The 23233-nt window shown below is 41.9% G+C and overlaps 1 protein-coding gene across 7 annotated transcripts in view; it reads left to right on the forward strand.

Moving 5' to 3' along the window:
- Nucleotides 1–23233, forward strand: part of ITSN2 (intersectin 2) — a 166009-nt gene that overhangs the window by 85477 nt on the left and 57299 nt on the right. For all 7 annotated transcript variants that reach the window (XM_075860980.1, XM_075860983.1, XM_075860984.1 and 4 more), the window contains 12 exons: nucleotides 193–329; nucleotides 2442–2899; nucleotides 3278–3399; nucleotides 4803–4978; nucleotides 5903–6050; nucleotides 10334–10536; nucleotides 10729–10790; nucleotides 13405–13571; nucleotides 15839–15884; nucleotides 15980–16101; nucleotides 16967–17063; nucleotides 17897–18088. In XM_075860980.1, the coding sequence (XP_075717095.1) occupies nucleotides 193–329; nucleotides 2442–2899; nucleotides 3278–3399; nucleotides 4803–4978; nucleotides 5903–6050; nucleotides 10334–10536; nucleotides 10729–10790; nucleotides 13405–13571; nucleotides 15839–15884; nucleotides 15980–16101; nucleotides 16967–17063; nucleotides 17897–18088 (1930 nt within the window). The remainder of the gene's footprint in view (nucleotides 1–192; nucleotides 330–2441; nucleotides 2900–3277; nucleotides 3400–4802; nucleotides 4979–5902; nucleotides 6051–10333; nucleotides 10537–10728; nucleotides 10791–13404; nucleotides 13572–15838; nucleotides 15885–15979; nucleotides 16102–16966; nucleotides 17064–17896; nucleotides 18089–23233) is intronic.

Raw genomic sequence — 23233 nt, forward strand, 5'->3', positions numbered from 1 at the left:
AATTTTTTTTGTTCCCTGTCAATCCATGGTAATCTTGTGCAGCGGCAGAGCCATAGTGTATCTTTGTTTTTTCATCTACCCATACGCAGTCATGTCTGTGCATGCCACACAGCTCTCCATTGCTGCTGGATTTTATTCTCCCTTCTTTTAGTGTTTTAGTATTGTCTGATGACGTTTTTTGTCTTTTATTAGGAGCTGAGGGAAAGTTACAATAAACAGCAGGCGGCTCTCCACCAACTGCAGAAAATCAAGCAAGACAAACTGAGGGACATGGAGCGAAAGAAAGCTGAAATGGCCCAGAAAAAGAAGGAGGAGGAGGAAGCTGCACGGTAAGTTGTAATCTTATATTAATATTATGGTGGTTAAAGGGGTTTTCCAATCTCATAAAATGAATGGCTTATCCTCCGGATAGGACATCAATATATGATCGGGGGAGGTCAGACTCCCGACACCTCCGCCGATCAGCTGTTTTGATAGGGCACGCAGCACTCGTACGAGCGCTGCGTCCCCTTCATTTATACTGATCACTGTAAATCGTCGACACACTTTTAGCGGCGGTTCACAGTAATACAGTCTTCTCCAATGCACTTCAATATCCTGAGGATAGGCCATCAATTGTTTGGGACTGGAAAACCCCTTTTAAAGACCCACGTACATGTCACAGTTATTGTAAAGATATGTTCTTACAGTCGGCACTTGCCCTATGCAACTCAGCCATGGATTTGGAAGATACTATACAGCCGAAATCCGCAGATGAAACGTGGATTTCTGATACAGATTGGCAGGCGGATCTGGATTAGCTCTTTTATATAAGGTTATGTTCACAGAGTCGGGATCTGCCTAGCCAAATTTACAGTGGGTTTCGAAGATAAGCAGAAACCCGCAGCTGAAACTTGTATTTCTGCTGCTGATCCAGACTCCACACCCAAATCCTGACAGAATCCACAATGTAGGAATAAAGCCTTGCCATTTGAATGATTCTGAGCAATTAGGATATATGGACATCATAGACGAGTCCCCTGCTCATGACCCTCACTATAGAAGCCAGAACAGAGAGCTGCTCTGTAAGGCCTCATTCACATCTGCGTCAGGGCTCTGTTCCGTCTGAGCTTTCCGTCGCAACGGAGCCCTGACTGACACAAACTGAAACCATAGGTTTCCGTTTCCATCACCATTGATTTAAATGGAGACGTATCAGGTGCCAATGGTTTCAGTTTGTCTCCGTTGTGCAAGGGTTCCGTCGTTTTGACGGGATGAATACCGTAGTAAACTACGCTATTGATTCCGCCAAAACGATGGAACTCTTGCTCAATGGAGACGGAAACCATTGGCACCGGATCTGTCACCATTGAAATCAATGGTGATGGAAACGCTAACCTACGGTTTTAGTTTGTGTCAGTCAAGGCTCTGTTCCGACGGAATGAAGCCTAAGAAGAATGGCTCCTGTTGTCGCGGACCAGACCTATCCATGCATTATATGGCCAACCATTCAGGAAAATGGGGTTAAAGAGGTTTTCCCATGAAGGACATTTATGACATATCCACAGGATATTCATGTCCTTCATGGGAAAACCCCTTTAAGAAAGCCGGACCCATGTTGACAATTTTTCATGAGACCAGCCCATTTAAAACTATCGCTATTGTTTTTGAGATATTAATGGTGGTCCACCGACCTTTTATTTATTTATTTATTTTTTTTTTTTATTCCACTGCATTGCTATTTGCTCGATAAAGGTCCTAGTATAGAGAACAATAGTAATTTCTCATATATCTTACGTTCATAATGATGCAGCAGTGAACGTAAATGGACTCCCTTAACTATAAGCTCATCATATCGTGACCCGCTGCGGGGACTCCAACGATCAGCTGTAACCTGAACGCAAGTGCTGATCTCCCCTGCAGCGCCCCCGTAGGTGAAGTAATGCATTACACAGTTTCCACTGAAATGAAGATGCTGTTTGTAGCTTTTAGCTACTCTGGCTAATGGGGGACTTTCTAAATCACTCAACCACTTGCAACCTAAAATTCTGGAGTTGGCACAGTAGTTCAGGAGTTCACCCCACTATTCCTCCATCATGTCAGACTCGCAGGGTTCCAGGAAGCTGAGATATGTCGTGTTGTTTGATACTACCTGTGACATGGAGGGATCAGGGATCACAAGGGATGCCAGTATTAAGGGGTTAATGGATATTATCTGCATGGCCGCCAGCTGACTCTCCCAATGAATATGCATGCTTGGATTGACTGAGCATGGATGTTTACTGCCATAGAGAGAAGGGGATAAAGGGCTGCCTGAGTCTTTTGAGTCTGCTTATCTACTGGGAAACAAAGGATTTGGAAAGTAAAATCCGACTGCCCCCATAGACGTTAGATTAACACTAGAGACACCGCTCTATTTTACAATTTAGTTCTGCAATATAAATGAGGTTTTCGTTCTACAGGAAAGCCAAACAAGAGAAGGAGAATCTGTGGAAGGAAAGAGTTAAGAGAGAAGAGGAGGAGAAGCAGAGACGACTTGATGAAGAGCGGAGGAAGGAGCAGATGCTGCTGGAGAAACAACGGGCAGAGGAAGAAGCGGCCCGGATTAAGGAGCGGGAAGCCCAGCAGCAGAAGCTGGCAGAGGAGCGGCAACGAGAAGAGGAAGAGAAGAGGAAGCGGGCAGAGATACAAAGGGAGGCTGAGCAGAGGAGGAAACAGGAAGAAGAAGAAAAGCGCAAGCAGGCGCAGCTGAAAAAGGAGGCGGAGGAAAAAAGCAAAGAGGAGGAGAGGAGACGGAAAGCGAGCAGCGGCATCAAAGAGCCCGAGAAACGCTTCTCCAAACTCAGTATAGACGACAAGTTTGCAGACAAGCTGAGGACCTTTGGAGGAAGACATGGCAGCATCGACAAAGGAAGGGAAGGTAAACTAAGTTCATCATGTGTTTGGGCACCTTTAGGCACGTAACGCGGTATGATTTCATTACATTCTGAGCAGCATTTATAATTCTATCGGCATCATTTGAGCTCTCAGACTGCATGACATTTACCTAAAACCTTTTGCTGGATCAATATTTACAGTGCATGTTACATTCCAAATATTATCACAGTAAGGGTGCGTGAGGAGATAAGACGGGACAGTGTGGGGGATGGTAAATGAAGGGAGGGGGGGCAAGGGCTAGTCTTATCAAAGTAGAATGCTGGGGTAATGTAGACTAGTAGTTGTAGTGTTGAAGATGACCGACCCTGCTGCTTTCTGAAGGGCACACCTTTGTAATGTGGTCATGGGTTGTACTTTTCAGGCCCCGCTGTGGGAACCGCTGAGCGCAGAAAGTCCTCGGTGTTCGTAAACTACACGGCTCTATATCCCTTTGAGGCCAGGAATGCAGATGAGCTGAGTTTCGATGGTGGAGATGTCATTCAGGTAAATGCTTGGTGGTGGGGCTCGTGTAATCATGGCAGTAAATTAGATCTTTAGTCTCCTAATGTACTAAATGTACTGCAATCTCCTATAGCGTATAAACACAGCATGCCTCCCAACTGGATGGTCTTAGGGGCGCGGGGCTTATGCAAATGTTTTTAAAAATAGCCATTTATTGGAGGATTTGCTGGTCCAGTGCGAGGTTGTAATACTGTTCGCCGCCGCTACGAATGTGATGGAGCTGTTCAAGAAATTAGGGAGAAGCGGCGATCCCTCGAGCACCGCGGCCCCTTTAAACATGGGTGCCGAGAGTTGGACCCCCTATCGATCAGATATTGATGGCTTAAGTTTGGTGTTTTTTATTTTTACCAGACGACTCCTTCAACTGGTTCAGGTCCGGGCAATTTTGAGCCTTCAGGACCAGACAAAGTTTAGCCATTTTTAGCACGCGTTCGTTAAACGGCTATGACTTTCTTTAATTGTTAGGCCAGCGACTTTATTTTTGCGATGTTTTTTTCATAGACAATGCCGGTTTCTTTCCTTTTTTGTTTTAGCATTTTTATACACATCCTTTCGGCTATTTTAGAATTTCTAGGCTTAAAGTTTGACTATAATCGTAAGAAAATATGCTCTTTTTTTTTTTTTTTTTCCGGTATTAATATATAGTTTTACCCTAAAATAGACCTTTTATTTGTGATAGTCCTTGTCTACCGTAAATTTTGATATTACAGGTCTATATTAGGGTAATTGTGTCAGAGGTAGCGTTACGAAAATGATTGGTGGGGGGGTATATATGCATGTATTTAGTTTTTTTACACTGTTATTTTATATTTATATATATATATATATATATATTTCTAAAAAAAATTTTGCACCTTATTTTTCCACTGTAACTGGGTCTGGTCTGCACAGGGGAAATCAGCCTCTATTCATGCTCATTGAGCGCTGTGTAGACATGATTCGAGAAGATCGAAGCAGAGAAAGCTGCTTCTATTTTCTCCTCAGGGTCCCCGGCAGTCACTGACTGCCGGGCACCTGACATTCAGCTGCCAGATCACTCGGGCAGCCAGCTAAAACCCGCGCCGTATATCTGCTGTGGCGCGGGATTTAAGGACCCCGACCACCAGACGTTTATATACAGCTGAGGGTCAGGAACCAGTTAAAATGTACCATAGAGAAAATGTACATAGAGATTCAAATGTTGGGAGGTATAATATAGTTCCTTTAATTTGGCCTACAATAATCCAGTAAATCTGATAATCCGGCACTTGTGAAATTCCACTTTGCAGTCTTGTGCTGGAAACAAATCTAGGAGTAAAGAGAACAGATTGAATTAGTCCCAAATAACTACAGCATCTGAGGATCAGTCCTCACCCAGATTTGAGATGCTCCTCTCTTTTTACCAGGTGGATGAAAATAATACCGGCGAGCCGGGTTGGCTGTATGGCTGTGTCCAGGGAAATGTCGGCTGGTTTCCTTCAAATTACGCTGAAAAAGCGTCGGAGACTGAGAAGTCGGCATCTCCAAAGAAGGCCTTACTGCCGCCAACCATATCTGTCTCATCTACCTCACCGCCTGCCAAGTAAGCAGTATTGATTTTTACTATACTGACCAGTGAAAGCATGGGGATCTCCCTGACCCAGAAGTAGTCGCAGCAGTTTTACCCACTCTCCCCTCTAGTAGGCACAGCAGTGTAACCCCCTAGTAGTCATAGCAGTGTAACCCCTCTCCCCTCTATTAGGCAAGGCAGTGTTACGCCTTCTCCCCTCTACTAGGCACAGCAGTGTTGCCCCCTTCTCCCCTCTAGTAGTCATAGCAGTGTAACCCCTCTCCCCTCTATTAGGCAAGGCAGTGTTACGCCTTCTCCCCTCTACTAGGCACAGCAGTGATACCCCTCTCTCCTCTAGTAGTCACAGCAATGCATCCCTAACTTTCTTTCCATAGTCCCATCTAGGCTTCTGGCCTTCACCCTGTAGTCACAGCAGTTCCACACCCTCTTTTCCTCCGGTAGTCACTGATAGACCTCCCCCTTCCCCCTATACTCATGGCAGGGCCCTCCACAATAAGCACAGAAGAGCAATCTCCAGTGATCACAGAAGAGCCTGAATCCACACTTCCCTCAGTAGTACTAGTAGTCACAGAGGAGCTCCCCCCCCCCCCCCCCCCCCCCCGAACTTTTGCTTTATACTCGCTTTCCACATGAATCCTATAATCGGCTGCAGCTAAAGTTCCTCAATCTCAGGACAGGGAAGCTGTAGTCCATAGAAATGGCGACATTCATGAGCATTACTACCACGTGCCCGTGTTCAGTGCGGCTACTATCCCTTGACATTTTATTAAAAGTGACCATCCAGCTAGGGGGAAACTTTAAGAACGCTGCTATAAGGATTTCTTTGCAAGGTGAAGGTTTTTTTTCATGTTTTTCTGTGGATATTTTGGATGCGGCTCCCTGACCCACTACAGCCGCTATATATGATCCCAGTCTAATTTTCTTTTTAATTTAAAGGTCACTTTCACCAACTAAGCCCTCCGAGGTGGATGCAGAGTATCAAAACCTGCCTTTCTCCAGCCTTAACTTGAATTCTACATGGCAGAAAACCTCTGCATTTACCCGCACTATCTCCCCGGGCTCCATCTCCCCTCTCCATGGTCAGGTAGGTGTCTCTTGACTTCACAAGTTCTGCTTAGCAATGATTCCAAACTCTGACAGAATAGGATGTGTAGAAGGAAGTGGATCTCCAGGTTGACTTCAAAATCAATATACCAGGCTATGAATAGTTAAAGAGGACCTGTCCGCTCCACTGACTTGTCTATCTTAGTAAGTACTTGTATTCCCCCATAAAGTAACAATTCTAGAGCATCTTTTTTTTTAGAACTCTGCATTGTGCCGTTCCCCTGTTACTCCTCCTGGAAATGTATGAGTAAATTGACAACTGTGTGTTTTATTATTTTCTTTGTCAAAGGGGTGTGTCCCTACACCGTACGAGACTTCAGAGGCTGTGTAAACCTTTTGAAAGGCAATTTTTTTTAAATAATAATGTGTATGTGTGTTTGATGCAACTTTGCAAATATTTTTTATTAAAAATGTGTTACTTTTTTAGATACAGCTACTCTGTGTCCTCTATACAGAGCAGCTGTATCGCTCGCTATCCACTGAATCCGTCAGTGTTATGGACTTAGATGTGATGGATAACCGGTGGATCCTGCGTGTCAGAGACACCCAGGACCCGTCGAAACCGGACCCGTCGGGTCCACGGGACTGACGGATTCAGTGAATAGCGAATGATACAACTGCTCTGTATAGCGGACACAGAGCAGCTGTATCAAAAAGTAAAAAAAAATTTACTCAAATATTTGTAAAGTTTCACCAAACACACAAAAAATTGCTTTTCAAAGGTTTACATGGCCTTTAATATAAAGCTAGATTATTATTGTTAACCCCTTAATGACTATTAATACGTGTTTTTACGGCGCCTATTAAGGGTAATAATGGCACAGTGCTGTGAATAGACGGCGCAGTACCCAGCACAGGTGTACTGTGTTGGCTAGAGTGGGTGTCGGACTGTCTTAGAGCAGGTGCCCGGCTGTCTTATCGGCAGGATCGAAGTCTACATCGATACTGCCTGTTTAACCCCTTAGATGCCGTGGTCGCTATTGATCCGGCATATAAGTGGTTTTAGAGAGAGGGGAGCTCCCTCTCTCCCCCATCGGTGGGCTGGCGATGGTTTTTATGGAACCCGGGGGCCTAACAAGGGCCTATTGGGCCCTGCCAAAGTCATGTCCTAATAGATGGCTGTAAGTTTTACACTTACCGGCATAATACACTGCAATACAGCAGTATTGAAGTGTATTATAAAAGCGATCAAAAAGTCCCCTAGTGGGACTAATAACATTTTTTAATAAAGTTTATAATAAAAATCCTAAGAAAGGCCTCATGCACACGAACCTAAAAACACCCGTAATTACGGGCCCATAGACTTCTATTGGCCACGGGTACCTCCCCGTATGCTTACGGGAAGGTGCCCGTGCCGTTGAAAAATATGGAACATGTCCTATTTAAGGCCGTAATAACGGCACGGGCAGGCCCATAGAAGTCTATGGGGCTCCCGTAATTACGGGTGGCTACGTGTGTGCACCCATAATTAGGGGAGCGTTGCTAGGCGAAGTCTGAGTATAGTCACTATCCAGGGTGCTGAAAGAGTTAACTGATCGGCAGTAACTCTTTCAGCACCCGGGACAGTGACTACCGCTGGAGTTAATAGTATTAAAAGTTAACTTACCTGCTTCTTTCTCCAGTCCGGCCTCCCGGGATGATGTTTCATCCCATGTGACCGCTGCAGCCAATCACAGGCTGCAGCGGTCACATGGACTGCCGCGTCATCCAGGGGGTCAGACTGGATGTCAAGAGAGAGACGCGTCCCCAAGACAACGGTACATGTGAACTTCTTTTACTTTCAATCACTGCCCCTTCTCTCTTTCCGGCACTGATCGAGAGAAGGGGCTGCCGATTAGTGCAGAGAAAACGGGTCCGTAAATACGGGTGGAATACGTGTGACAAAGGACCCGTATTTACGGGAGGAAAAATATACGTTCGTGTGCATGAGGCCTGTAAAAAGAAAAACCCACTTTTTGTTTCCCCTTACAAAAATCTTTATTAAGAAAAAAATGTATAAAAAGCTGCACATATTTGGTATTGCCACGTCCGTTACCGCCACTACTATAAAACGATTACGTTGTTTAACCCACACAGTGAAAGCCACAAACCATAAGATAAAAAACAATGCCAGAATTGCTGTTTTTCTGTTCTGCCTTCCAAAAAATGATCATCAGTCGTATCTATTGTATTAATAGAAACTACACGTCGTCCCGCCATTGGCGGAAAAAAGAAGTTATGGCTCTTAAAATATGACAACACAAAAGCAAATAATTGTAAAACAATGTTTTTGTTGTGTAAAAGATAAAATAACCTATATAAATTTGGGATTTGCAATTGTATCGACCCGCTGAATAAAGTTTTATAGCGTTGTAATTATTACCACATGGGAAATGGGGTCAATTTAAAGTGCAAAAAAGAATGGCAACATTTCTGTTGTGTTTTTTTTCATAAACCCCCCCCCCCCCTCCAAAATAGTTAATAAAAGTTAATTAATAAATTTATATGTACCCCAAAATGGTGCCAAAATACAAATTGTCCCACAAAAAAAACAAGTCCTTATAGAACTAGGTTGATGGAAAAATAAAAAAAATGATAGCTCTAATGCGACTATGGAAAAAAACCGAAAAAATAGCTTTGTCATTAAGGCCTAAAATAGGCTGGTCCCTAAGGGGTTAATTAAATGATGATGATGATTATTGTTATTAAGAAGGGAGCACGTCGCTGCCAGTCAAACAGATATTAATCGTGTTTAAATCCAACATGCTCGATCCTTCTTTTCCCTCGACATCTGCCGTGAGAGAACAGTCTGAGGCCACCATATGTATGAGATTACTGGCCGATCCTGATTTTAATATGTGTAGTCAGCTTAAGGGCTTATTCAGACGACAGCTCCGTGTGTCATCAGTGTATGATGCGCGGCTGCGTGATTTTCGCGCAGCCGCCATCATAGAGATGAGTCTAGTCGACGTCAGTCACTGTCCAGGGTGCTGAAAGAGTTAACTGATCGGCAGTTAACTCTTTCAGCACCCTCGACAGTGAATGCCGATCACAATATCGAGAAACCTGTTAAAAAAAAGTTCGTACTTACCGAGAACTTCCCTCCCAGCCGTTGCCTTGGTGACGCGTCCTTGGTGACGCGCCTCTCTTGACATCGGGCCCCACCTCCCTGGATGACGCCGCAGTCCATGTGACCACTGCAGCCTGTGCTTGGCTTGTGATTGGCTGCAGCTGTCACTTGGACTGAATTGTCATCCCGGGAGGTCAGACTGGAGGAAGAAGCCGGGAGTTATCGGTAAGTCAGAACTTCTTTTTTTTTTTTTTTTACAGGTTCATGTATATTGGGATCGGAAGTCACTGTCCATGGTGCTGAAACAGTTTAACTCTTTCAGCACCCTGGACAGTGACTATCTCCTGACGTCGCGTACCGGAAATTTATTTGCCGGGTTCGGCCAAAACGAGTTCGGCCGAACCCGGTGAAGTTCGGTTCGGTTGTCCGGGTTCGCTCATCTCAAAGACACTCCGTTTGGATGTTTGTAAACAGAAAAGCACGTGGTGCTTTTCTGTTTACATTCATCCTTTTGACAGCTGGTGCGCGAAACAGGCAGTTCGCACGAAGTGCTTCCGTGCAACCTGCGTGGTTTTCACGCACCCATTGACTTCAATGGGTGTGTGATGCGCGAAATACGCGGAGATATTGACCATGTCGCGCTTTTTGCGCAGCGGACAAACGCTGCGCAAAAAGCACGGACTGTCTGTACTGCCCCATAGACTTGTATTGGTCTGTGCGTGGCGCGTGAAAACCACGCGGCCCGCACGGACCCAATACACGTTCGTGTGAATCCACCCCAAAGGGGTTAAGTCAGCAAGACCACCACTTTTTAGATTGAAGCCGGACCGTGATCAGCTGATCGCTGGAAGTCCGGGCTCAGACGCTCCAGGAAATGTAGTATAACATGTCGACTATCCAAATGTAAAACATGGCCGTCCACCACAGGGAGAGCGGGTCTGGCTGATATGGGAGGTACATATGCCCTATGGGAAGGGGCTGTCCTCATGAAACAGCCCCTTTTAACTCTTAAGGTACAGTAGACATGCCGGAATGACAGGAGGCAATCCAAAAGGATTCTTCACTTTGAGGTGCAGGACTAAAGTGGACAAACGATTTTGTTATTTGCTGTATTAAGAGTTGAATTTGGAGGTCATCCGTGCTCTTGACTTTAGTTCCATTATTCTGTTTAGAACATTTTTCAGGATTCATTCATATCTTCCCCTGTATCTCAGGGCCAACCGGTGGAGGAGGTAAAGGCTCAAGCACTGTGCTCATGGACTGCAAAAAAGGACAACCACTTGAATTTTACCAAAAACGATACAATTATTGTACTGGAACAGCAAGAGAACTGGTGGTTTGGGGAAGTTCGAGGTCAGAAGGGTTGGTTTCCCAAATCCTACGTGAAGATTATCCCCAATGAAGCTAAAACCCCCGAGTGAGTAGATTCCAAAAATGTCACTTTTAAGTCATGAAAAGCAGTATTTTAAAGGAGCTGGTGCAAGTTCTGTAACCTATAGTGACCATTTATGACCCGCATCATGTACATTGCAGCACACCGATCCGCAATTATATTCGGAAATTCCAAATATTTTTAATAGTTCTAATGTTTCACATTTGTTTCATACAGACCTGAGCCTGTGTATTCAGCTGTCAAGAAGAAACCCGCAACCCCTTCTTATACCGCTGAAGGTGAGGTCACAAACGGACCCATGTTCTCTAGTGAGAGCACAACTGTAGGGATCAGCGAATTTCCTAAAAATCGTTTTGGCCCGAATAAATTTGCCGCAAATCACAAGGGCCCCTGATTGCCCTGTCTGACTCCCTGATCTCTTCCAGGACTATATCCAATTTGGATACAGTCCTAGAAGACATCCGAGAGTCGAACAGAGCACTTCCAAAATAAAAATATACCACACCCATCCTCTCCTTGTTTTACATAGGGAAGCCTTCCTGGAGTCCTCCTGAAACGACATAATTTGGGCCCATGTGACCATTGCAGCCTGCGATTGGCTGCAGCAGTCACATGGGACAAAGCCGCATCCCCTCAGGAGGCTGGCAGGGACTAAGGGGTTTTGTTTTTTTTTTTGAGGGGGGTTTTATCTCCTCTTCACAGCTCTTATTATTCTCTAATCTGTAAAATGGCAACCCCAAAAGTTTAGGATTTCTGCGAATCATGCCAAATTGTTCCGCTCATCTCTACACACTTGTTTACCTGGGTTTTCATTTGCATAATACTCAGGGGGGGGGGGGTCCCATTGAACCCTTTAAGGACATGGCCTAGTTTGGCAGCAATTGTTATTTTTTTTTTATTCATTTTTTTCATCTTCGCATTCTGAAAGCCATAACTTTTTTGTTTTTATTTTTTTTTGTACATGTAGTTTTAGGCTATGTTCACACGGGGTATTTTGCCGAGTTTTTTGACGCGGAAACCGCGTCGCAAAACTCGGCAGAAACGGCCCGAGCGCCTCCCATTGAGCAGTAAAACTGCCTCGCGGGAAAAAGAAGCAACATGCCCTATCTTCGGGCGCTTCCGCCTCCGACCCCCCCATTGACTTCAATGGGAGGCAGGAGAAAGCGTATTTCTTGCTGTTTTATGCCCGCGGCGCTCAATGGCCGCGGGCGAAAAACGGCGCGATAATTGCTGCGAAAATCGGCGTGCAGGGAGAGGAATATCTGCCTCAAAGTTCCAAACGGAATTTTGAGGCAGATATTCCTCCCCCAAAATACTCCGTGTGAACATAGCCTTAAACTCCACTATTTGTTTGGGGAAAATATTATGTATTGGATAAAAAAATCAATGAATAAATAAATTCGGGGGCATCAATAGAAAAAAGATTCTACCATTGCTTTTAGGATTTGCTTTAGCGCGTTTACCGTGCGGTATAAATGACAACTTTATTGTGCTGGTTGATACGATTATGGCGATTTTATAAAATTTTATAACTTTTTTTTTTCCTTTAATGTTTCACTCCTTTTGCACAATACAGACTTTTTTTTTTGTTTTGTGTCCCTGCATGAGGTCTTTCTTTTGTCTTTTCTTTTTGGGACAAATCACAGTTTTCATTAGTACTATTTCCTGTGAAAAACACTTTTTTTTATTTATTTTTTTTACAATATCTTTTGGTCCCACTAGGGGACTGAATATGTGATCGTTTGATGGCTTACATAAAACACTCCAGTACTTATGTAGTCCAGTGTATTATGGCCATCAGCCCCCTCCCTCTGTAAAACCTTTTAGGTGCCGCGGTCGCTGTGGACTGTTTCATCCAAGGCGTTCAATGGCCAGGATAACAGTCCGCTCTCATCCCAGCCGTTGCAGCAAAGTGTCCGCTGTATATTACAGCTTCACTTGCTGATAGTGTGGGCTCCGCTCCTGAGCAAGTGCCGTGCTGCGGAAAGGGTTTAACTGGATTCTATGGGAGTTAGTAGTCGTTTTTAGTATGTTTTACCTTAAATGTTAAAGTGTAGCTAAACTTCTGACGAGTCAGCATTCGTGTTAGCGCTCAGCTGCTTCGTGTCTGTTCGGCTTTTTCCGGAAAGCCGCAGTATCGGAGTGCGGGCTCATACACTTTGTATTGAGCCCGTACACTATACATTTATTTCCGGAAAAAGCCGAACAGACACGAAGCGGCAGAGCACTCACACAAGCACTTAAGCTGCTTTGTTCTAATGATTGGTGGTGGTCTCTGTGCTCGGACCCCCACCAATCCAAACTTCTTGAGCTTTTAGCTACACTTTAAACAACTTTTCAAGATCTCAGCAGTGTTTTAATTTTGCTTTACACACGTTCACTCCTTTATGGCTTATGTCAACCATTATACTTTTTTTTACGGGATCCATTTGTGTTGACTATTGCATACCAGCCAAACGTTTGCCAAAAGGACGCTATTCTTTTCATATGTTTGCCTAATGAACCTATAGGCATGTTGACACACGCACGTCGGGAAGTACGCACGTACATCACAGATGTGATGTGAACAGGGCCTTACCCTATGGATGTGCCTCGTACATTGATCTCTATGTACACAACTTGCTTTGTATGGGAAAGTGTTTGTATATTTTTAAACCATGTAACTTGTTCGATATTATGTTTATCTTTATCTAATGCCATATTTTATCATATATAAAAAAAAAAATTATATATATATAGTTGAGCTCTAAGAATGTATATTCAGTACATGTTCTCTGAACTAACATAGTATTAAATGCATATTAGCGGCTAAAATGAGGATCATTCATCACTTTCTAATATTAAATCCCAGTGATCTGTAAAATCTGTTTTTGGGGGGGGGGTTTCGTGTAGATTTTGTGGCCCTGTACCCCTATACAAGTGGTGAACCGGGAGACCTCATATTTAATGAAGGGGACATCATCCAAGTAATGCAGAAAGAAGGCGAATGGTGGACTGGAACAACTGGTGACAGGACTGGAATATTCCCTTCAAACTATGTGCGCTCACGTGATCAAGAGGTAAATGCAGTGTCAACAAAAAAGTTCTCTTACTATTACAATACTTCTATACTCTTGGCAACCTTTTCCTTGTGGCCTCTATAAAGTGGTTTTCCTAAATAGAAAAATAACGTTTTTTTAACTTTACCTCTGCCACAGACCTTCATGGATTCTCACTTCACCTGGGGTATGAGCTTTAACTTGTGTCATCGCGAACATAGTGGCTGTCTACAGTGACTTTCCATAATGTCCATCAACAACCATTGGCCACCACAATCGTGTGACGTGATGTCAAGTTATTGCATCAAGATTATACCTCAGGAGCGACTGGAATCCATGGAGATCGATGGCAGAAGAATGGAGGAGAAGCTTCGATAAATTACATTACAAACTTTTATTTTTTTATTTGGTGAACTTAAAGCGACTGACCAATTGTGAGCTTAAAAATTAATATGTTGGTCAGTACCTATAGGTCATGGTTATCTGCTGTTTATTTTCCTCAGATCTTGCAGCTTGGCTGAGGTAGTCTGAGACACGCCTCCTGTCTCATCATTGGTTCAGGCTGCTCACTCCCTCCCCTTCTCCGCTCCGCCCCTTCAGATTTGATGTTGTGTACAAACAAAAGTCTATCACAAGCGCACCAGAAAATCAGTGCATAGAAATGTATTTATATTACAGCATGAGCAACATGATTATAAAGTACAGACTACTAAGGCTTCATTCACATCTGCGTCTGGTTTCTGTTTGGGGGTTCAGTCAGACCTTTCCGTCAGGGGAACCCACGAGCGGAAACCATAGCTTTCCATTAGTATTATTGATTTCAATGGTAATGCTTCCGTTGCTAATGGTCTCCGTTTATCTCCGTTCCGTAAGGTTTCTGGGTTTTTTACTGAATCCATAGCGCAGTCGACTACGCTATTGTTTCCGACAAAGAGAAAAACGGAAACCTGTCAAGGTCTGCAGATTCGCAGTCCAGTGGCTGAAACGATCAGGCAGAAAGGGTGGTAATAGCAAGAGTAGTCAAGTAACAGTCGGTACACAGATAAGCGGGCAATAGTTTGTAGAGAAGCAGCAAGAAATTCGACAAGGTAGAAGAGCAAGGTTCAGGCTTTAAAGAGGCTCTGTCACCAGATTATCAAATCCCTATCTCCTATTGCATGTGATCGGCGCTGCAATGTAGATAACCGCAAAGTTGTTGTTTTTTTTAAAAAAAACGATCATTTTTGCCCAATTTATGAGCAATTTTATATTTATGCAAATTAGCTTTTCAATGGACAACTGGGCGTGTTTTCTCGTTTTACCAACTGGCCGTGTATTGTGTTTTTACCAACTGGGCGTTGTGAATAGAAGTGTATGACGCTGACAAATCAGCGTCATACACTTCTCATCGTTCCCACCCAGCTTCTTTCACGGCAGACACACAGCGTGACGTCACCCACAGGTCCTTCAACCTTGGCGTCGGACAGAGAAGATACATGGGCTCCAGCCGTCCGAGAGGGTAATATGCTCGTCTCTAGGGAGTTTACTATGCTTGCCTTCACATGGTGATGCTGCTGCAAATTCAACTGTACCCTCTGACGCCTGGAGCCGATGTGTCTTCTCTCTTCCGACGCCAAGGTTGAAGGACCTGTGGGTGACATCACGCTGTGTGTCTGCAGTGAAAGAAGCTGGGTGGGAATGATGAGAATTGTATAACGCTGATTTGTCAGCGTCATACACTTCTATTCACAACGCCCAGTTGGTAAAAACGCAATACACACCCAGTTGGTAAAACGAGAAAACACGCCCAGTTGTCCATTGAAAAGCTCATTTGCATAAATATAAAATTGCTCATAACTTGGGCAAAAATGACCGTTTTAAAAAAAACAAAAAAACTTTGCTGTTATCTACGTTGCAGCGCCGATCACATTCAATAGGAGATAGGATTTGATCATCTGGTGACCGAGCCTCTTTAAATCAGATCCTAGAAGGGTGAAAAGTATTAGGTAATCAAGGCAAGGAATCTAGAGACAAGAATCACGAGAACCCAGATAAGAGATTCAGCAGTGGAGCTGTCCAGCATCCATGATATCTCAATGAGAAGAGCTGCTGCCTGGGACAGGAGTCTTTAGGTTCCTATCCTGACAACCTCTAATGAGAAAAAGATGAACATCAGGTGGTTACAGAACATATAAATGAGCCTTGGTATGGGGGAGCCTGGAGGGTCACTTTTAAATGCTGTCAGAATTGTCCAAAAACTCCATTAACTTCTCCTCCTCTACATATTATAATCATCATCTTCATTTCAGGGTTTCGTCAGTGTTGGCAAGACTGGAACTCTAACCAAAAAACCTGGTACGTGGCATGTTGTTTCCTTTTCTCCATTGCAGCTGTTGTTTTTTCTAGAACTCGCAGGTCTGGTTACTGATAATCTTCATGTTATACCGCAGAGATCGCCCAGGTCACCACAGCATACGCTGCAACAGGAACAGAGCAACTCAGCCTGGCTCCGGGACAGCTGATCCTCATTTTAAAGAAGAACACATCCGGCTGGTGGCAAGGGGAACTGCAGGTAATAGATGTACACAGATCCAATACAAAAGACTGAAAGAAGGTCTGTGGGACTGACTGGTTCAGTGTCAGCGGGTCCTGAACTTAGATGTGATCGGTAACAACTCAATCTTGCGTGTCAGAGACACGCAGGACCCGCTGACACTGAAACCGTCAGTCCCACTGACCTGATGAATACAGGTTTCAGTGCTAGATACAAAGTAGCTGTATCTCAAAAAGTAAAAAAAAAAAAAATCACTTTCAAAGGTTTTACCTAGCCTTTGAAAAAGTTAGCAAGCAAAACACCTGCCATTCTTGCCGTATGCCACTTCTGAGACCGTTCTGCCCTTGGGCTGCCCCTCAAAAAAACAGTCAGGGTCTTTCTTCTAATCAGAAGTCTTCTGCTGGGCATTATTTAAAGGGCCATTACATGAAACAATACTTTCATCCAATACATAAAAATGAATGATAGTAGTGTGATCTAACCAAGGTACAGCAAGACTCCTTCAGGTACACTTCTTACATAAATCATTTTGTAAATTATCACGGGAAAATGGCAAATTCCTCACCTTCCATCAGCCTGTAGTTACCTATCTGCAGACTCTCTGTAAGTGTCAGTCACCAAAACAATCAGTCTGGAGTAATACAGTAAAATAGTAGACCCGGAGGAGGGAGATGCAGCTGCAGTTTCTGGTTTTTGTTTGTATACGCTGTGAGGGGGAGAAGCATTCAGGACTCTTCAGACCCTCTAGATCGTTTCATTTATTGGACCGCCATGGAGCAAGGCAGCACGTTTATGACCATGCGACTAGTCCACTAGGATTATTTACTATGAAAATGGGCATCGTGTTTTTTTAAAAAAAAGATTTGTTCTCTGTATTCTTCAGGCCAGAGGAAAGAAGAGGCAGAAGGGATGGTTCCCCGCTTCACATGTCAAATTACTAGGACCAAGCAACGATAAGGCAGCTCCAGCGTTTATATCCGGTAAGAATTTACTAGACTTTTTGGGATTTATATTTAAGAGCTATGTAAATCTATAAAAGGCTTTTCTTTTCTTCTTTTTTTTTTTTTTTTTTAAATCAAATATTTTTTAATAATAAGGTCAATCAGTGAGGATGATGCAACTTTATAAATAGTTTTTATTAAAAATTATTTTAACTTTTTGAGATACAGCTGCTAAATCCTGTTCCTGTCAGTTCTGCGGGACTCACCGGTTCAGTGAAGCGGGTCCTGCGTGCTGTCACATCTAAATTCATAACTTAGATTTAATAGATTACAGGTGGATCCTGTGTGTCGAAGTCCGCGGGACTGACGGATTCAGGTCTTGGCGAACAATACAGCTGCTCTGTATAGAGGACACAGAGCAGCTGTATCTCAAAAAGTAAAAATAATTTTTAATAAAAACTATTTATAAAGTTTCACAAAACACACTGATACACCTTTTAATTAAACGCTATGTAAACCTTTGAAAAGCATTTTTTGAAAGGTATTTTCACAATTCTAAGTGATGGCATATCGCTAGGATTTTTTGGCGCTAAGGTCCAAATTCTGAGACTCCGATCAATCCTTTTTATGCTGCACAGCGACGCTCTCCTCCGCCTGGAACTGCATCATACCTTCGTTTTCAGGATCGGCAGCGGCCCCGGAGGTCGGAATTCCACCAGTAATAATTTTATTGCATATTACTAGGTCCTAGCAGAAGGACTCCCAGCACTAGGAAACCTGCTCCAGAAAAATGGGTGGTCCAACATGATTTACCCTTGGTATTATAGGTGTCTGTGACCTTCTCTGACGTCCTGTCTCTTTATCCCCCTTAGTATGTCAAGTTATAGCGATGTACGATTATATCGCCAATAACGAGGACGAACTGCACTTCAACAAAGGACAGCTTATCAATGTCCTCAACAAGGATGATGCAGACTGGTGGCAAGGGGAAATCCACGGAGCGACCGGCCTCTTCCCTTCTAATTATGTCAAGATGACGACAGAATGTGACCCCAGCCAACAATGTGAGTACTGACCCCTCTTCTCAGCTGAAGTTCATCTTTACTTTTGATGGGGAAAGAGGGACGTTGCTGTAACGTTTTTAGAGTAACTTACTGTACTGATGTTATTTGGATGAATCTCTAAAAGGGACAGGTTCTCTAAAGTGTGTTTTTCTTTTGGACATCTGTTTATTCCAACGTGCAGAAAAGAGCTGATCCGCTCATCAATTGGAAGGTTCGGCAGGTGCTGAACTTCTAGGAGAAAATCATGTGCGTAGCCTCTGGGAGCAAATTTAGTCTTTATTTTAATTTGCTCATAGGGGGCAGTATTATAGTAGTTATATTCTTGTACATAGGGGGCAGTATTATAGTAGTTATATTCTTGTATATAGGGGGCAGTATTATAGTAGTTATATTCTTGTATATAGGAGCAGTATTATAGTAGTTATATTCTTGTATATAGGGGGCAGTATTATAGTAGTTATATTCTTGTATATAGGGGGCAGTATTATAGTAGCTATATTCTTGTATATAGGAGCAGTATTATAGTAGTTATATTCTTGTATATGGGGGGGCAGTATTATAGTAGTTATATTCTTGTATATAGGGGGCAGTAGTATAGTAGTTATATTCTTGTATATAGGAGGCAGTATTATAGTAGTTATATTCTTGCATATAGGGGCAGTATTATAGTAGTTATATTCTTGTATATAGGAGGCAGTATTATAGTAGTTATATTCTTGTATATAGGAGCAGTATTATAGTAGTTATATTCTTGTATATAGGAGCAGTATTATAGTAGTTATATTCTTGTATATAGGGGGCACTATTATAGTAGTTATATTCTTGTACATAGGGGCAGTATTATAGTATACATTCTTGTATATAAGGGGCAGTATTATAGTAGTTATATTCTTTTATATAGTGGCAGTATTATAGTAGTTATATTCTTGTATATAGGAGCAGTATTATAGTAGTTATATTCTTGTATATAGGGGGCAGTATTATAGTAGTTATATTCTTGTATATAGGGGCCAGTATTATAGTAGTTATATTCTTGTATATAGGGAGCAGTATTATAGTAGTTATATTCTTGTATATAGGAGCAGTATTATAGTAGTTATATTCTTGTATATAGGGGGCACTATTATAGTAGTTATGTTCTTGTATATAGGAGCAGTATTATAGTAGATATATTCTTGTATATAGGGGCAGTATTATAGTAGTTATATTAGTGCATACAGGGGGCAGTATTATAGTAGTTATATTTTTGTATATAGGGGCAGTATTATAGTAGTTATATTATTGTGTATAGGGGCAGTATTATAGTAGTTATATTCTTGTATATAGGAGGCAGTATTACAGTAGTTATATTCTTGCGTATAGGGGGCAGTATTATAGTAGTTATATACTTGTATATAGGAGGCAGTATTATAGTAGTTATATTCTTGTATATAGGGGCAGTATTATAGTAGTTATATTCTTGTATATAGGAGCAGTATTATAGTAGTTATATTCTTGTACATAGGAGCAGTATTATAGTAGTTATATTCTAGTATATAGGAGCAGTATTAGGCTGGGTTCACACGTGGCGGAATTTCACTTAAATTCCGCTGCGGACACTCCGCAGCGTTAATCTGCAGCGGAGCCGTTTCTGCATTGACTTTCACTTCTATTTAGAAGTGTTCGTTTAGACGATGCGTAACATTCCGCTGCGGAGCATAGGCTGCGGAGCGGAATTTGGTGTCCGCAGCATGCTCTGTCTGTTGCGGAGCAGTGGCGGACTCATGGCGGAATTTCTCCATTGACAGCAATGGAGATTCTAAGTTCCGCAATGAAGTCCGCAGCTGTCATGCACATGTTATGTGTGCTGCGGATGCGTCTTGCTTTTTTGCCATGACATTTCTTCATTCTGGCTGGACCTATGTATTTCTAGGTCTACAGCCAGACTGAGGAAGTCAATGGGGCTCCCGTAATGACGGGAGCGTTGCTAGGAGACGTCTGTAAATAGTCACTGTCCAGGGTGCTGAAAGAGTTAAGCGATCGGCAGTAACTGTTTCTGCACCCTGGATAGTGACTACCGATCACAATATACAGCAACCTGTAAAAAAATATAAGTTCATACTTACCGAGAACTCCCTGCTTCTGTCTCCAGTCCGGCCTCCCAGGATGACGTTTCAGTCTAAGTGATGGCTGCAGCCAATCACAGGCCAAGCACAGGCTGCAGCGGTCACATGGACTGGCGCGTCATCCAGGGAGGTCGGGCTGGATGCCGAAAGAGGGACGCGTCACCAAGACAACGGCCGGTAAGTATGAAATTCGTTTACTTTCACTAGGGAAAGTGCTGTCCCTTCTCTCTATCCTGCACTGATAGAGAGAAGGGAAGCACTTTTCTCGCAGTCCGCAGCAGCTAGTCCGCATCAATTTACTGCACATTTTGTGCAGATCCGCAGCAGAATCTGCAACGCAGATTCTGTGCGGCATTGATGCGGACAGTTGCGGAGGAAATCCGCCACGTGTGGTCATGCCCTTATAGTAGTTATATTCTTGTACATAGGAGCAGTATTATAGTAGTTATATTCTAGTATATAGGAGCAGTATTATAGTAGTTATATTCTTGTATATAGGAGCAGTATTATAGTAGTTATATTCTTGTATATAGGGGGCAGTATTATAGTAGTTATATTCTTGTATATAGGGGGCAGTATTATAGTAGTTATATTCTTGTATATAGGGGGCAGTATAATAGTAGTTATATTCTTGTACATAGGCGGCAGTATTATAGTAGTTGTGTTCTTGTATATAGGAGCAGTATTATAGTAGTTATGTTCTTGTACATAGGGGGCAGTATTATAGTAGTTCTATTCTTGTACATAGGGGCAGTATTATAGTAGTTATATTCTTGTACATAGGGGGTAGTATTATAGTAGTTATATTCTTGTATATAGGGGCAGTATTATAGTAGTTATATTCTTGTATATAGGGGGCAGTATTATAGTAGTTATATTCTTGTACATAGGGGGCAGTATTATAGTAGTTATATTCTTGTACATATGAGCAGTATTATAGTAGTTATATTCTTGTACATAGGGGGCAGTATTATAGTAGTTCTATTCTTGTACATAGGGGCAGTATTATAGTAGTTATATTCTTGTACATAGGGGGCAGTATTATAGTAGTTATATTCTTGTACATAGGCGGCAGTATTATAGTAGTTATATTCTTGTATATAGGGAGCAGTATTATAGTAGTTATATTCTTGTATATAGGGGCAGTATTATAGTAGTTATATTCTTGTACATAGGAGCAGTATTATAGTAGTTATATTCTAGTATATAGGAGCAGTATTATAGTAGTTATATTCTTGTACATAGGAGCAGTATTCTAGTAGTTATATTCTAGTATATAGGAGCAGTATTATAGTAGTTATATTCTTGTATATAGGAGCAGTATTATAGTAGTTATATTCTTGTATAGGGGGCAGTATTATAGTAGTTATATTCTTGTATATAGGGGGCAGTATTATAGTAGTTATATTCTTGTATATAGGGGGCAGTATAATAGTAGTTATATTCTTGTACATAGGCGGCAGTATTATAGTAGTTGTGTTCTTGTATATAGGAGCAGTATTATAGTAGTTATGTTCTTGTACATAGGGGGCAGTATTATAGTAGTTCTATTCTTGTACATAGGGGCAGTATTATAGTAGTTATATTCTTGTACATAGGGGGTAGTATTATAGTAGTTATATTCTTGTATATAGGGGCAGTATTATAGTAGTTATATTCTTGTATGTAGGGGCAGTATTATAGTAGTTATATTCTTGTACATAGGGGCAGTATTATAGTAATTATATTCTTGTATACAGGGGGCAGTATTATAGTAGTTATATTCTTGTATATAGGGAGCAGTATTATAGTAGTTATATTCTTGTATGTAGGGGCAGTATTATAGTAGTTATATTCTTGTATGTAGGGGCAGTATTATAGTAGTTATATTCTTGTACATAGGAGGCAGTATTATAGTAGTTATATTCTTGTATATAGGGAGTAGTATTATGGTAGTTATATTCTTGTACATAGGCGGCAGTATTATAGTAGTTGTGTTCTTGTACATAGGGGGCAGTATTATAGTAGTTATATTCTTGTATATAGGGAGCAGTATTATAGTAGTTATATTCTTGTATGTAGGGGCAGTATTATAGTAGTTATATTCTTGTACATAGGGGGCAGTATTATAGTAGTTATATTCTTGTATATAGGGAGTAGTATTATAGTAGTTATATTCTTGTACATAGGCGGCAGTATTATAGTAGTTGTGTTCTTGTACATAGGGGGCAGTATTATAGTAGTTATATTCTTGTATATAGGGAGCAGTATTATAGTAGTTATATTCTTGTATATAGGCGGTAGTATTATAGTAGTTATATTCTTATACATAGGGGGCAGTATTATATTAGTTATATTCTTGTACATAGGCGGTAGTATTATAGTAGTTATATTCTTATACATAGGGGGCAGTATTATAGTAGTTCTATTCTTGTACATAGGGGGCAGTATTATAGTAGTTATATTCTTGTACATAGGGGGCAGTATTATAGTAGTTATATTCTTGTACATAGGCGGTAGTATTATAGTAGTTATATTCTTATACATAGGGGGCAGTATTATAGTAGTTATATTCTTATACATAGGGGGCAGTATTATAGTAGTTATATTCTTGTACATAGGCGGTAGTATTATAGTAGTTGTGTTCTTGTACATAGTGATATGACTTTCATCTATTGTGAATTGCCAATCTCAGTATGTACATTACTTACCTTGGGGTAACATTGAGCACAGGATAAAGCACCCCCACTTCCCTGAGCCCACCACCGCTACTACCACATAGATAATATGAAATCTTTGCTGTGTCCTAGGACATGATGGTAGGGAAATTTAAAATAGAAATAGTGATGTTCAATGAAACCTATTTTTTATATTTTCTTTACCATGTAACCTGAGAATGTTTTCTGGATCATTAATGTTAATATAAATTTGGCATGGCATTGTGCTTGGCTTAGGAGCCTGCTCTATACAGATAGACATTGAACTCCACTATAAAACAGTATGAAGAAAGCTCGCCTCGTGGTGACTGCACGCAGCCCAAAGCTTTTATGCAGGGGATTTT

This window comes from Rhinoderma darwinii, chromosome 4 (genome assembly GCF_050947455.1).
Source record: "Rhinoderma darwinii isolate aRhiDar2 chromosome 4, aRhiDar2.hap1, whole genome shotgun sequence".
NCBI lineage: Eukaryota > Metazoa > Chordata > Amphibia > Anura > Rhinodermatidae > Rhinoderma > Rhinoderma darwinii.